Source organism: Mixophyes fleayi, chromosome 2 (genome assembly GCF_038048845.1).
Source record: "Mixophyes fleayi isolate aMixFle1 chromosome 2, aMixFle1.hap1, whole genome shotgun sequence".
NCBI classification, from domain to species: Eukaryota; Metazoa; Chordata; class Amphibia; order Anura; family Limnodynastidae; genus Mixophyes; species Mixophyes fleayi.
This window is the reverse complement of record NC_134403.1, coordinates 124,836,059-124,852,473: the sequence shown is the minus strand read 5'-3', so window position 1 is coordinate 124,852,473 and position 16,415 is coordinate 124,836,059. Positions and strand designations below refer to the sequence as shown.

Sequence of the window (16,415 nt, the reverse complement as noted above, 5' to 3'; positions counted from 1 at the left end):
AGTGTCCTCCAATGGAGTATCTTTCCTACCATTGGAGGACACTGCAAGACATTGGGTGATACCAAAGCTGCCTCTAAGGGAGGGATTGCTGTGGAACGGCTGCGCCCAACATCCTGCGCCCAAAGCTCGCATCAGCAGATGCAAAGCCATGCAACCAAGAAACTCTGCAGAAGACGTAGGCGTTGCCATCCCGTACAACTGCTTTACCGAAGAACCCTGACATGATGCCCAAGAAGCGCCAACCGTCCTGGAAAGTGAGCTCTAACATCCCACAGAATGGAGGAAGGGATGTAGCGGGCATGAGACTGTCTGGAAACAGACCTGTCCCGCTATTAAGTGTCCGAAAGGACGAAGAGGACATATATTACAGGGATAGAGACCCTGCAGTCAATCTGGCACTGAAGGGCACAAACTGCATCCAGCCAAAGAAGAGTGTCTTGCGAAAAGGAGGAAGAATAATGAAATGCAGATACTATCCTCTGAACCAATAGTGGCCGGAGCCACGCCCCTCTCTATCCTACTGGAAAAATAAAATGTTTGAGTGCAATCCACACTATCGACACCAAACCCCTGCGAACAGGGTTGTTATGTAAGGGAACACCCCTATCCCGAGATAAACATTTTCCCAGAGTCAGCAAGTGAAAATTGACCAAATAAAGCGCTCTGATCGCCCAGACTAGATTTCACGGCTTCACCTCACCAACCAAAGTGGGGCTTAACCAGAAGAGACCCCTCGAAGAAAGGACTGAAGATACCGTGGTCCTGTACCATGTAGGAAGCTAGGCGAAGTCCCCTATTAGAGCAAGCTTGCGAAAGAAAGCGACTTAGAGGGCAGCACTGGGACGTGTGAAAACTCTAGGATTCGCACCAAACGCTGTACTGTTTCCAGACCAAGGAGAACGGATGAGGAAAATGCCTTGCAGGCTCTATTCAAGGTACCAAGCAGCTCCCTGCAAAGAACCTCTGGCCCCAAGGATAAGGTTTTCCAACGCCACTGCGCCACCCTAGACGATATAAAAAGAGTGTCAGAAAAAAAACCTGCAACCGTTTAGATTTGGTTACAGAGATAGGTGGAAGGGAGGTGTCGCCACCAGCGGCCAATGTCCGAGAACCAAACGCTGCAAGGTAAAATGAAGGGCCCCAGAAGCTGGAGGCCGCACTCCCTAAGAAACTCCTTAACACCTGTGAGAAACGGGCCTCTGATTATTTGTGCCTAAAGTCTGAGATATTGGCTCACATAGGAGTTTCCGGGCCAGGCCAAACACAGCGCTATCACCAATGGCGCTATGATAAGGAAAAACCGGTCAGAGCGCAAGTGGCTGAGCTTTCTAAAATTTTAAAGAAATGGCTGCAGCCTGAGGAGAATTCGCCTTCTCGGATTATTGAAGTTCTGGCGATAGATCACTGCATCCGGGGGCTGAACCGCGATTTGCAAAGGTGGGTTCTGCAATCAGACCCACAAACTTATGAAGAGCTTGCCACCGTGGTAGAAAGGTTTTGTGCGCTACAGCAAATGACTAAAGAACCTGCCAAAGCCGCTGCCACGCCAAAAGCCAGGTTTGACCATCCTTGCTACGGACAGAGGGCCAGGTGCAAAGCTGTCTAATCTGAAGTGATTTGAATGTGGTGAGCCAGGCCACTTTAAGGCAGAGTGTACTAAACTACAGGAACCCATGGACTGTTCTGTAGCACATATTGGGCCTGCGTTTCCAAGCTGTTTTACCATGAGTCCCACATCAGGAAGTCCATGTTTGTTCCGGGTGACTGTGCTAATCAACCAAAGACTTGTTCTGGCCTTGGTTGACTCGGGGAGTGAACTCTCATTGGTTTCCAGCTCTGCCTTACCCGAAACCATATCTTCTCGGTTGCCCAAGGTGAAGGTTCTTTGCGTACATGGCACGACAGAGGAGTATGAATCAACAATACCAGTCACACTCAAAATTGTTATGGTGGTAGCTGCCATAGCACCTAAACTCCCATATCCACTTCATTTTGGGGCGAGACTTCCCACTGTTAAATGATGTCCTCGGTGAGCAGTTCTGGCCGGACATGCCGGAAACTGATGCAACGGTCGGAAGCCCGGTCTTAAAGGAACCGCCTAAGAATCCACAACATCTCGATATCGATCTTTGGGAACCGCCAAACCGGAATGCCATCATGGGAGTTACAGCAGGAGTTCCACAAAAGCATCCACCTGCGGGGAAACATGGACAGTCCAAACTAGCATTGGTCGGTGATGTCGCAGATGAGCCCACCCTGCCTGTCAGTGAGGATACGGACTGGTCCGCAATACCAATTTTTCCTCCTTGGCAGCAATTTAGGACAACAGCAAACCGTGATCTTTATTCCTGGCAGCATAAAATAACCCACAAGAATCCACAATGCACTAAATCACCCATAAAAGTCACCTGAGGATACCAAGGACTGCTAGGTCCTGCTACAATCATAAAATACCCAGTGAGGTTCCCCAAAAGCAGCAAGTGGCCTAACTCCTGCTAAAAGCCACTATGTGGCTTAGATCAGCTTGCCCATTGCCATTAAAGCAAATGGGCGAGCTGAGCCTTAGAGACCCCGCAACCTATAAACACCTCTCACTAACTGGGGTTGAAAAAGTGTATCCAAGGAAGAGGCCGTCACACACAGAAGAACCACACAGCGCCTGGAGGCCCGCAAAATTCTCATCACCCCATGACTGTGTGCATGCCCCAGACTTCTTGGTTTTGAACTCCCTTCTGAGCAGCAGTTACAAGAGAAAAAAATAAATAGAAAGGTTCCATACAGAGTATCTTAGGACAAAAAGACTGGGGTTCTATCTGCAAATTATATAACCATTAATTCCTCTTCCTCAGAGTATTCCATGGCAGCCTTTACTGTGGATTTGATCAATTTTGTTTCGTTAGAGGCAGGTAAAACAAAACCACTGCCTCAGAGATTATATAAGCCAGATCCTCCCCTTCATCTTTTGAAAGGAAATACTTCGGGAAGGGGGCGCGCGATAAGAACCAATTAGAGAAGAGAACATATCTGCCAAATTGAGAATCACCTGATGATAGAATATACATGTTATAATGACTATGTATAGAATGATGTTCATTTTGTTGCTTTGCACAACTCTGTCACTAAAGTCAGAGCCTTATTTGCCCAAGATGAAGATAAAGCGTTAATGTTCAAAGGATTCAGTACTGTCTTAGTGGTTAGCACTTCTGCCTCACAGCACTGGGGTCACAAGTTTGATTCCCAATCATGGCCTTATGTGTGGAGCCTCTATGTTCTCCCTGTGTTTGCGTGGGTTTCCAACGACAATCCAAAAACATACTAGTAGGATAACTGGCTTGTGTCAAATTGACCCGTCTCTCTGTGTGTATGTTAGGGAATTTAGACTATAAACTCCAATGGGGCAGGGACTGATGTGAGCGAGTTCTCTTTACAGCGCTGTGGAATTAGTGGCGCTATATAAATGATGATTATACTGTCTGCCCACTCCACTTGTATGCTTGAATGATGACTTCTGGGCATAGTTTGTTTAGAGGGAACATCTTTTCTGATGCCCTGCAGAAATGGCTGTGAACAGATCTGGAGAATGCAGTTTCTTTTCTCTCTGAACTTTGAATCTAGGATCTAGCACCATTCAGTACGAGACCACTGCAGGACATGGGCTGCATGTACAATGATAAAAGGGTATGTTTTAGAGAGAATATAAAAATTAGGGATGTACTATGCAATTTTTAATTGTATGGGCCCTCACAGTAAATTTCTCTGGAAATCCCAAGGTTGGCACTTGCCATCGGCTTTCTTTTACCGCTTCTCCACTCAGACGAGTCTGAAGTGAATGTTAGTGCATTACAAACAGCAATGACCTATAACCATACAAGGAGATTCCTGTTTTGTAAATGGCTTCTTCTTGCTGATCCAATAACCACAGCAATGTAGCTAGGTCAAGTTGTCATTGGCTGGCCATTTTCCAAGTAACAGCAGCACTATCCTGCTCCTTCCTCTAGTTCTTCAGAAAAGGTAAAAGCAGGTTGTGGGTAGAGCAAGTTTAGGCCAGATATCTACCATAGACATTATTGTTCCCGTTCTCCAATCCAAGATGTTCTCCAGTTATTTATAGAATTATAGTTGCAAAGAAACTTGAAAGTGTTCAGTGACCACTATTTAAAATATATGGACTTCTTGTTTGTCTGTTGACAGATTTTGGACTCTGCAATTAGAAAGTAGACCATCTGATCCACAACATGGACAGCCAGCCAGGCAGGCAGAGTGGATGCTCCTTGAACATATAAATGGTATGGGAAATTTAGTTTGGTGGTCAGAAAATTAACTGTAGTGTCCTCTTAAACTTCCACATCAGGCTCATTTGCCAGAAAACTGACAGTTTTACCGCTCCAGCTGCTGTATTGATAAAACATGATGATCTGGTTTTATGGTGGCATTTCAATATAGTCCTTCCCGTCTGCCCTGAGAAAACCAACTTAAACCACTAGCTGCAACAAGTGACCGTGTATGGTTTACGAAAGTTAATATTCTATGGGCGAATTAGCAGTTTTGTTTCAAGAAACCTAGTTTATATATGTTGATAAATAAGTAGGTGGCGGTAACACTATGACTCAATGTTCGATCTTCAGAATTTTTGAACATGAGCCAGTGCCATCTAAAAAGAGATTGGACGCTTCCAACATAATGGGTTGTGGATATTATTCACAAAGCATCTCATGTTTCACACACCTACTGATGATTTGCCCAGTAATGAGAGCTATCTTGGCATACATATGTCAAACTTATTTTTCTGTAGGCCTCATCAGAAAGGTACTAACAGGGAACTAATTAAATTTACCATTTTTCTCCCTTGAACAATTGTTGGAATTGCTTTAGTATGCATCAAACATTTGCAGTTGCAGACACTGGCATGACCAGTGTATACCCTTAAGAACTGAACCAATCTCTCTCTGCCCTAATAAAGGAAATAAACAATTTTTTTATTTTGTCATACAGCCAACATTCACGGGGCAATATAGTATGTATAATATTTAATGGTGGTGTTGCATGGGCAATTTGAAGTTCTGTATTCTTGCACCCATTAAACCAGCATTATAAAGCCTATCCAGTGATGCCACAAATGGAAAATACAGCTTCCTGTCGCACTAGACTTTTTTCCCCCCTTTTAAAAACACTTGCTACTCACGACATGCTTCTAAAAATTTAAAAACAGGTTTTTTGTCCTTACGGTAAATTAATTTAGGGACCCTGCAACCATGGGCTATAGACGTTGGCCCAGGAGTAGGGCACGTCAAGTTTAATTCTGCATGAATTCAGAAAGTTCCTTAGAGCTTAATTCCTTAGAGCAGGCCTGGCCAACCTGTGGCTCTCCAGGTGTTGTGAAACTACAACTCCCAGCATACCCTGCTAGCTATAGGCAGGCTATCAGCAGGAAAATCATGCTGGGGCTTGTAGTTACACTACACCTGGAGAGCCACAGGTTGGCCAAGCCTGCCTTAGAGTTTGGGATGCAGATGCAGGATCCAAAAGGACTCTTGACTCACTCCCCATCCTGTTTGGGCCAGAGTTGGAAAATCATTAATCAGGCCACAGGAAGAAAGCAAATTTCTTCCAGTTAATCTTTCCACATCTAATGGTCAAAGATTTAACTTTTTGTTTGTTTCTCAGGTAAATCTAGGGTCTGCATTTCTAGGAAAATCTTCCTCTTCACAGGGGAAACAGGCCTGGTAAGCTAAGTGACCAGCCTCCAAGCCCCCTGAAATACAATACACAGTGACCGACTTCTACTTCTAGCAGTAAACTGAGAAAAGTATCACACTAAACAGAAGATTTTCCTCAGTAGCACTACCCTGTGAGGGAATATCGAACAGGAGAACTGACACAACAAGCCTAAGTGCAGTGTGTCAATTCTGCTGGGCTTGTCACTTTGAAGTAAAGCATGCCAAGGAGGAAGTACCAATTGGTGGAGTTAAGCAACTCACCACTTAGGTCCAGTCCAGAAATGGCCACTGTGGTATAGGGGGATATGTCCTAATGGACACCCTTCTTAATGGTGACTGCTGTAACTGCCTCTCAGCCACCAGACAACCACAGATCCTCTGTGCAGGATTTTGCAGCCAATGCCAACAGATAACAGACATTCGCCATCTTCCCTGCAGGGAGAGGGGGAGCTTTAGGTATTTTACCGCAGACAAGCACCAGAGTGTGACTGTTAGAAATTGTACATAAACAGTGACCAGACCTCCCCTCTGAAAGCCTTCCCCCAACGAGATCGGAGGGAGGGTGGAACCTGAGGTGCTGGACACTGCTACACCTCCACCTACCTTCAAAGTACAGATTTCTCCAAGCTCAGAATAAGTCGCTGCTATAGCAGCGATTAACATAAAATAAAGTATAATAAATGAGGTTCCTTGAATGTAGGCAAGTTTTATAAAATTATGCAGAATTCAAATTACCGTATATACTCGAGTATAAGTCGACCCGAATATAAGCCGAGGTACCTAATTTTACCACAAAAAACTGGGGAAACTTATTGACTCGAGTATAAGCCTAGGGTGGGAAATGCAGCAGCTAATAGTAAATTTCAAAAATAAAAATGATATAGACAATCTATAAAAACAAATGTATTGTTCCCAGACTAGATAAATAAATAGGATGATTGACTGGTGTAGCAATACCAACATGTAATATATCACAAAGGATATATAGGAGATGCAGACCTCAATAAACAGTACTGAAGGGAATGGTGGTATATCCGGAGGCTCCAAACTGTATAGGACATAACAATAAGTAACAATGCAGAGCAGTGTTGGAGTGTATAACTCACGATTTCTTGATAGCAGTTCTCAGTCCGTCCGCGGTATTCCTTAAAGACTGCAAGCAAACAGATGGGGTGCGCTGACTATAATAGCCGTCCAGACACAAAGTCTTTTGAAGGAAAGTTCCTAGCTCCGTTTGGTCCTACCACTCCGTCTGAAGAATGGAAACATCACTACTTCAACCAGCGCTATTGGAGTGGTAGGACCAAACGGAGCTAGGAACTTTCCTTCAAAAGACTGTGTCTGGACGGCTATTATAGTCAGCGCACCCCATCTGTTTGCTTGCAGTCTTTAAGGAAAACCGCGGACGGACTGAGAACTGCTATCAAGAAATCGTGAGTTATACACTCCAACACTGCTCTGCATTGTTACTTATTGTTATGTCCTATACAGTTGGGAGCCTCCGGATATACCACCATTCCCTTCAGTACTATTTATTGAGGTCTGCGTCTCCATCACCCGAGTATAAGCCGAGGAGGGCTTTTTCAGCACAAAAAAAGTGCTGAAAAACTCGGCTTATACTCGAGTATATACGGTAAGTGCCTATTCTCCAACCTCTTTGCCCCATGGACACTGTACCAAGTCGGAGGAAAGCGAAATACATGTAACCTCACCATGTTTATGATTCACTTCAAGTTATGTTTAAAATTAGAGCAGGGCAATTGTGCAATTGCTATGGCAGCTACTGCAAAAATCTCCATTTTATATTGGTGACAATATGGGAATGGAGTTCAGATAAATGGTGAAGGATAGTAATGGTTCCAATGAACAGTTTTAAAATTTCAACAATGTCCAGTTTATGTCACATGCTTCCATTTAGCCATCATATCATCCACTTGTACCAAATCACTGCACAGAAATGCCAGTGGCTGCTTTATTATTGGGGACCGATAATGCTGCTGCCTTACAGAAATATGTACTTTCCTAATCAGCAACCACAACTGATATTGTGCAACCTTATATTAGCAAGTGTTCCCCACACCTCTTCGATAAGCTTATTTAGGCAAAGCCATCTTCACCTGGTTTCCTGTCAACATATGTATGTCATTAATTCCCCCAATGTACAGTGCTCTGTAATGACAAGTTTTGTTTTTTTTATAAAGGATAATAACAGCTAACAGAAGTGAAAGTGGAGACGGACAGGCAAAGGGAAAGAGGGAACACATGGCAGAAAATCAGAGGTAATGAACTCTGTATATGAATAACTTAAGAAATTGAAAAGGGGAAACAGTTCATCTCAATCTACTTCAAATTTTATTTCTCAGATTACCACACGTTAGTCTGAATTGTTAATATACCTAAAAAACTATTAACTGCAGCAACAAATAAAGATTAAGCTACAGATTGAGTCTCAAAATATATTTGGGGCATGGTATGAGGGTCTCTTCACTGTAATGAGTCTACTGCAATACTTCTGACTGATAACAGCCTAAACCTCTGAAATACTGCATATTGTGGTAGACATTTACAAAACAAATCCCCCAAAAATGTTTTTTTGGTTTTAATGGATAGGACCATCCTTTAGTAAAATGTCTACATCTGGCATACATAAACATACATATACCATGAAGTATACAGAATAGATTTGTTTTCTATGTAAAAAAAAAACCAAAAACATTTACCTCGATTTATCATTTCTAGTTCATTTACACATTAAAATATCTAACTCATTTGTTGTTTATTATTTTTGGTATTTGCCTTTTATGTGAAATATGCATATCTATTTTGCTGTGAAACATTAACACAATGGAGTGTAATATGTCAAATTACACATGGTAAAAATTAATAAAAAGACACAGTTGTAATGTGGTACTATGCATCAGCAAGCTATAAACTATGCATACGGATTAAAGCTAAAAACAGAACATGACACTTTGTTAAATGTTTCATTGACCAAAAAGGTGCAATAAACATAAAAATTGAGTCAGTAGACCTAAACTAGCTAGCAAAAACAAAACTAACTTGATTACTTACACAGTATACTGTTCAACAAAGTTATAGTGGTTATGAACAAATTAAGCAAGACAGCAGGGAACTGATGCACAGGCTGGTGTTTGTATTTCATTGTTGTTTATTCAGGAGTGAAGGAGATATTGCCAGACATGCCAGAGACATTTCACATTGAAGGGCCTGAAGCTAAATATTTTCCTGCATCAATCCACATATCCTTTGGGCACAATGGGTGAGCAAAAATTAAAAAATAAAATGCCAATATAAATCTGTGCAAAAAAAAATGTTTTCTTGAATACCATACTTGGACTTCCCAAGATACAGCAGTTATTTTATAATAATTATTCCACTCACACCAAGTTAATACTATGTGGAAACAAATCTGTCTTGACGATTATAACATCGTGCTAATTATGAACTCACCATACCACTCTGACAAATGGTGTGGGGAGCACCATTTTTAAAAAGCATTGCAGGCCCTTTGGGTACATAGGATTTAAGTCAATTTGTCTTAAACCCCATCTATAGCACCCAGACTACTAAATTGCTGATAGAGGACAATGGAAAGCAGTTTCTTCCTAACCACAGAAGTGGACAGGAGACATAGGATAGGAAAGAATAATCCTTTTAAAGTTATTTAGGCCCGCAGGAACATCCTTCTGGAAAAATCCATTGTTAACACTTCAGTATGGGGTACGGTGCATTTCTCCCAATTTGATGACCTGCAGAAAAATGGCCTATTAGCACTACTGCTTCTTTTGCTCAAAACAAAGAAACCTAAACAGAAGAGTTAAGTTTATTCATCGTCCTGATATATGCTGATGGTAGAGGCCTTCACGCAGTGCTGAGTAGATCTTGTAAAGCCTTCTGCTGAATTGCAGTCAGCTGTGATACACATTCTGTGAACAGTCCTCCAGAGGCCTACAACAGGTTTGAAAACACAAAATCAAATCACATACTGTAGTATGTTGTCCAAGGCCTAAGAAATTAAACTAGTCATGTAATTTTAAAAGAAAAGATGATACCTAGATGTGTGGCGCAAAGTACATGGAATTTTATAGCTTTCCAATCAAAGCAGTAGGATAAGTGGCAGCATCCATATGGTTATTTAATAAAAGGCAAAATCACCATAGCAGTCTATGACAATTATAGCAATTACAAACTTGACATTAAGGCATTGTAACTATAAAGACCATATTTTCAAGTTTTAAAGGAAATGGAGGCACTTTGTAAATGCAGCATACTTCCCTAAAAGACTGCCTTAACATCTAATAAAGTACACTTAAATAACACTCCTTACACATACTTTACAAGTCTTCATAGTAAGATCACTGAAACTGAAGGAAAATAGATTACACTGCAGTTTGCAGCTTCTACTTGATGGGAATCTAGTGTCACCCAGCAAGCAGAGTCCAAGATGCAACACTGAACAGTTTCATCCATAGAATGACTGCGGCTGGCTTATAGCAGAACTGAGTCGCATGGTTTCAAGGCTATGTTGTACAAAAAGAACCAAGCAGCCTCAAATCAGTCAGATGAAGAAAAAGGGTCTTCTATAGGAGTAGCTGTAATCCAAAACAGCTGAAGTGTACAATATTTCAGAGGCTCTCCTCAGGTAACGTTTTGACCATTTTGTAATAAAGCAACCCTTCCATGCTTCTTTATCCAAGCTGCAACTCCGTTGTTCTTTTTTATATAACATTTCACAAATGACCAACTACTGCAAAGGGAATTTGAGTCAACTTTTACAAAGAAATGAAGCTAGCACACACTACATTTTCACTTTTTATTTTTTAATTGATTAAAGACTCTAGCTGACAAAAATATTAACACTTCACTAAACTCACATCTTTCACAAATATGCACCTCTCTATTTTCACTAGTTGGAACTTACCTGAACTTGTCGTACTACATTAGCAAGTCGCTTGCCGCATACTTCTTCATTTTTAATTGACTCATGAACGCCGCCATCTGCTATAATACTAAATATTTTGGGTAAATTTGAATTGTTGGGCCCTAGCACAATAGGGTTGTTACTGTGAAAAAAAAATAAAAAATAAGAAAAATTATAATTTAAAAAAATAAATATAATACTAAAATTCTGAAAGGACTAAGTGGCATTAATGTAGCTTTATCCCTGACATTCCATGTATATCAGCATATTCAATAGCTGTGAACTTTTTCCTATATCTTCCAAATACAATGAACCAAGAATAGTTTAAAATAAAAAATACAAAACAAAACTACATAAGTAAAATTCTAACTGTGCTCTAGCTGCATTAACTGATGAATCCACATTAAACAATTATTTTCATTGTTGCACAACCTTATTGCTATGGTGCAGGTCTACATATAATTGGACAGATGTATACCTTTCAATGAGGTCACACAGGAAGTTAAAAGTATGAACTGCTTCTTCTTTATCCTCATGCAATGGCAGCCATGATAGCCAATGAGGTAGGACCTCCTCCACATTGATACAGTCAGGTCTGAACTTCATAATTTTTCCTACAGCTGAGATGCAGTTCTCTGTTGCATTAATATTCTCTTTGGTTTTAGAGTCAGGGGCCTGGATTACCCCAACAAGAAGTGGAAGCGCTTCTATAAAGAAAGAGATGAGACTTTGTGAAAAATTATCCTGACTTTAAAAATTTCTACATTATATCCATACAGATATCACATACCTGTGCAGAAAGGATGATAATTATCACCCCCAAACTGTGCCATCACACCCATACCATAAGCAGCCGCCTGTCGAACCTCTGGGCTGTTATCACAAATAGACTGTAGCAGAGGTCTCAGGAAGTACTCAACATACTTGAAGGAAGTGGGACTACAGTGCTCAATAACGTCATCAAAGATACACAGCCCCCACTGTCTGTCTGGCCAGGGCCGGTGAGGACACTGTTGAAAGGATTAGAAAATATCAAAACATGCAAAGGGCATTCTCAGAAAGATTTACCACCACACAGTTATTTTACAACGGTTATAACGATAACATGGTATTATTGATATTTAGTGTAAAAATCTAAATTGTTTTTATAAGAACAGAAAAAGACTTGAACTGCATTCTTTAACTGCTGGTGACAAGGAAACCTAGTTATAAGTTCTCATATGACCCCTGAAGCATAAAGACGTGAAGTGATCAGATGGTTGCAGTAAACTTTATAGTTGATGTGAAGTGCAATATGCGGTAATGAAGGTCCGGGAGAACTACTTCCATGCAGGGAGAAAATCCTGCCAGACTCCAGTAGTAACTAAGCAAAAGATGACACCATAACCTTTTACCAAAATACTAGACTGGGAAATAACAACAATTCTTGAAAACTTAACGGTGGTTACTATAATATACACTTGAGACTGTTTTAAACAAAAAAAATCCCACAGAACTTACAATCAAATTGACAATTAATGGCAGTAATTGCTCAAACCACGGCAACACCTTCTCTTTGTAGCTGCTGAATATAGAGTGCAAAATGTCTGCTACTTTAGTCAAAATGTAAACATCATTGTCGTCCTGTGAAAACAAGAAATAGAAATTCATTAAGTAGGAGCAACTCAGGTATAACAAGTTGAAACAAAACCACAATGTAGTACCACATCCACTGTTTGCAATGTCTCACATTTAAATACACTTTACAAATTGTAGTTTACCTGTACTAAAATTAGCCTAAATTTACAAAATTATGATACCCTTGGCCCATATAACCAAATTTATATCCTAAGAAGTATGCACACAAGTACTGACATAACAGATCAGAAAAATAAAACCAAAAGAGGTTTGGCTTTTTAAAACCTGGAACTGCAATTCTAATAATTACAGTCAAGCAATTTATAAAAGCAAAAGGTAAAACCTACTTCATCTTGCAAGGATTCCTCAACTTCTTCATCGTAGTCTTCATCTTGCCTTTTTACTAAAATTCAAAACATTTAAAGTTATTAATCATGCAAATTAAAATGTGAAAATCTACACTTACCAGGCTCACACTGATCAAGCATTTCTAGGTATATTAAAGAAATATGTTCTCATTACTAAAGTCTTTGAGAAACTTACTACCCTCAACTTAGGGAAGTGTGAATACATTTGCGATCGTAATCAGAAAGGGAGACCCTTTCTCCAAGGAGCATGGCCAAAGTGAGCCAAGGTAGACACACTAATCTGTCAGTCAAGATCATATCCCTTAGACTTCAGAAATAAAACTACAAAAAATAAAAACCACCCACCGATTTCAGAAACACTTTGCCCGAATTTCTGAGCAAAATTATAGCTGAAAAAACTATTACTCCTGTTTCAAAACCAGAAATCTGAACATTGGTCATGTATGGGGTTTGTTATTTTTTCTTAATGTTTGCAATGTATAATTTTTTTTTTAACATGTCTAAGTAATATACCTTTTATATTAAATTGAAAAATAGTCTAAACTTTACAAGCCTTAAACTTGATTGCCTGTTATCACTCTGAACGTCAAGGGGTAGCATTCACTCAATTTTGCAATCTGTGAGAGGAAATTGAGGGATGAAAATAGGATTTTGTACTGTTACGTCCCCCCCTCCCTGCTGAAACCAATAGGGGACACTAAAACTGGGCTATAGAGTGCAGTCACAGAAGCTTTGGCACTTTAAAAAATTATCAGAAAAAAAACCTCAAGCACCTCAGCATTTTTCTAACAAAGTCCCAAAAGGACACAACCAGGCATATAGAAGAAAAAAGAAAACTGAGAAAGGCCAACACTTCGAGGAGCTAAGTTTCAAGACCCCATACAGACTCTCCTGCTTTAGCCGTCACACCGTTAAAGTCAGCCAAGATGAATTCTGGTACAGAAGAGTACCTTGGTTTAAACAGGTCTGGCCCTACAGGGAGAAGCCACGAAGGGCACTCTGCCATGCAGAGGAGGTCTGTGAACCACAACTTCCTGCCCAATCTGGAGCAAACAGTTTCCCAAGCGACCTCGATTTTTACCTTCTTGAGCACACGCGTAACCATTGCTACCAGAAGAAATTGGTAAAATCAGGTGTAAATCCCAGAGCACTGATCAAGTGTTTATCAACATGTGTAGGTACAATGTCCAACAGAATGTCCAACAGAATTACCAAATTAAAATCTGGTAGACCCAACCTGTCCACCAGCTGCTGGAAAACTTCTGGACGAAACAATATTCAGGATGAGTATGCTCTCTGGGGAACTCTGCCTCCCAATTCTTTACTCTTGGGATGAACACTAGAGAGATGACCGGAATGCTTCTCTCAACTCATGACCCTGCTGGTCTCTCATACTGGAGCACTTTTGCTGCCTCCCTGATGACTTAGATATGCCACTGATGAGACATTTTGCAACTGGACATTTGCTGTCCTGATACGTAGGAACAGACTAGTTCTAACTAGGGTAGGCCTGTCCAACCTGCGGCCCTCCAGATGTTGTGAAACTACAAGTCCCAGCATGCCCTTCCAGCTATCAACTGGTTGTCTATTGGCAAAGCATGCTGGGGCTTGTAGTTTCACAACACCTGGAGGGCCGCAGGTTGGACCGGCCTGAACTAGGGCATTGAAAATAACAGTTTTATTTATTGAGAACTTTGAATTACTTCAGAGTCTAAAAGAATCATGCAAACTGCACCACCAAAAAAAGGTGGAGACCATCTTGCCTAGCATTTACCTGCAGTAGAGGACGGACACCACTGAGCCAAGAGCACACTCTGGTGATTGGCGATTTTGAGGCTGCTGTTCCCACCACTGGGAAAGTTTCTAGTTAAGTAATAATAGTTACCCCCTGGTTCTCAGAAGGGCAGCCATGATCTTGGTAAACACCTCTGGCACTGTAAAGAGACCAAAAGGGCAAGGCTCCAAACCGAAATTACTGGGACTATGCAGCAAATCTGAAGCACCAGTGGTGTCCCTCCCAGATTGGAACGTGCAAGTAGGCACAGACTATCTTGAACTTGTCCACCCAAAGCTGGATGTTGAAGAACTTGAGGTTGAGGAATGATCTGAAGGACCATTCGGTTTCTGACCCAAGAGGCTTGAGTAAAACTCAAACTTCCCTCTACTCCTCTTGGGGCTAGAACAACTACTCCTGAGCACAGTAGGGACTGAATGGCTTCCCATAAAGCCCAACTCAATGCTTGTGATCTATATGGAGGCAGGTGAAGAATAGTCTGGTTGTAGACTTCAGAAGATCGTGTTATGATACATCTCGCTCAGATGTCTGTCATGGAATCAACGATAAGCTGCTAGGCTACCACTACATGTGTACCCTGCTCGTTATGCTACTGACCTCCATGAGGAGTAGAGGCTTGTCCTATGAAGGTCTGACTACTTACAAGATGGACAAAAGGGGTGGGTGGCCAGAAAAATTATCTTGCCCAGCTCAGGGACAAAGCAAACCTCCACATGTAAGGCAGTCTTGGAAGATTCCTTTTGGACTTAACATCTGTCTCCCAGACGCTAAGCCAGGGAGCACAGCTTACAGCAACCATTGAGGACGAACTCTTTGCCCCTATCGCTCACTACAAAATTTGCCGTGTGACTGTAGTGCCATGATCGTCACATCACTGTGCAGAACTATAAATCAATAGCAGCGAGTTAGGTTAAAAAAAAAATAAAAAAAAATAGTTTTTTCATGGCACTGTTGCTTTAACAAATATACCTAAGCCACAGATACAACTGGTACTAGTATGTGAACCACCTGAATGATACATAGCAAGGAGTTGCAAACCTGAATGCTAGTGTAAATGTACACAGTACCATTATACAACAATAGTGTCTAAACATACCTTGTCGTAGTTCTTGGTTTTTAAAATGTTCTTCTAGTTTGCTTTTGAGTATGCCTCCAAGTTCTTCAAAATGTTCATTGTTTAGACATCCATCTCCCATTACCTCAATGCACTGCCATAAAAATAATGTATAGCAGATTAAAATTAAAGCAAACTCCAGCCTAAATTACTGAAAAACAAAACATTTGTATACACACACAACATATTTACAAATGTTAAAGTGAAATTAAATGTATTTTTTGTCTGAACATAAACTATTTTACTAAGCCACTCACTGAATTGCACCAACCAATTAATTGTATGCTTCTTTAGGTTTCCTACAGTGTACAATTAAAGAGGATTTATGTACTTACGTTAAATCCGTTTCTCTGATTCCGTCTGGGGGACACTGCTTACCATGGGTTGTGGAGGGGAGCACGGGAGTTGGCACCTAGCTAGTTAATCTTTAGACCTGCCGACAGACCCCTCCCCTCTACAATCCCCCTGCCCCTTCCTGTTCAGTTAATTAAAAAGCCCAAGGAGAAAAGGCCAAACAAGAACACACAGAAGAAAAGCAGAAGGGAGGGATCGCAGTGTCCCCCAGACGGAATCAGAGAAACGGATTTAACGTAAGTACATAAATCCTCTTTTCTCTTTCATCCAGTTTGGGGGGACACTGCTTACCATGGGGACGTTCTAAAGCAGCCCCCTAAGGGTGTGACCACTCTGAAAGCCCTGCTTGTAGAGCACTACGAGCAAAATTTGCATTCGCAGATACATTAAACTGATAACATTTTGTAAAGGTGTGGACAGAGGACCAGGTGGCTGCCCTGCAGAAGCCCCATTTCTCGCTGCCCATGACGCCCCTACTGATCTGGTGGAATGGGCCGTAAGTCTCTCT

At 41.2% G+C, this 16,415-nt stretch overlaps 1 protein-coding gene across 1 annotated transcript in view; it reads right to left on the bottom strand.

The window, feature by feature from the left end:
• Positions 1–8,868: 8,868 nt before the first annotated feature.
• The window catches only part of IPO5 (importin 5), a 49,735-nt gene continuing 42,188 nt past the window's right edge, over positions 8,869–16,415 (bottom strand). The window contains exons 20-26 of the mRNA XM_075199927.1: positions 15,536–15,647; positions 12,624–12,679; positions 12,160–12,282; positions 11,450–11,669; positions 11,138–11,366; positions 10,660–10,801; positions 8,869–9,686 (exon numbers count right to left, since the gene is read on the bottom strand). Coding sequence (XP_075056028.1) covers positions 9,600–9,686; positions 10,660–10,801; positions 11,138–11,366; positions 11,450–11,669; positions 12,160–12,282; positions 12,624–12,679; positions 15,536–15,647 — 969 coding nt within the window. The 3' untranslated portion in view covers positions 8,869–9,599. The remainder of the gene's footprint in view (positions 9,687–10,659; positions 10,802–11,137; positions 11,367–11,449; positions 11,670–12,159; positions 12,283–12,623; positions 12,680–15,535; positions 15,648–16,415) is intronic.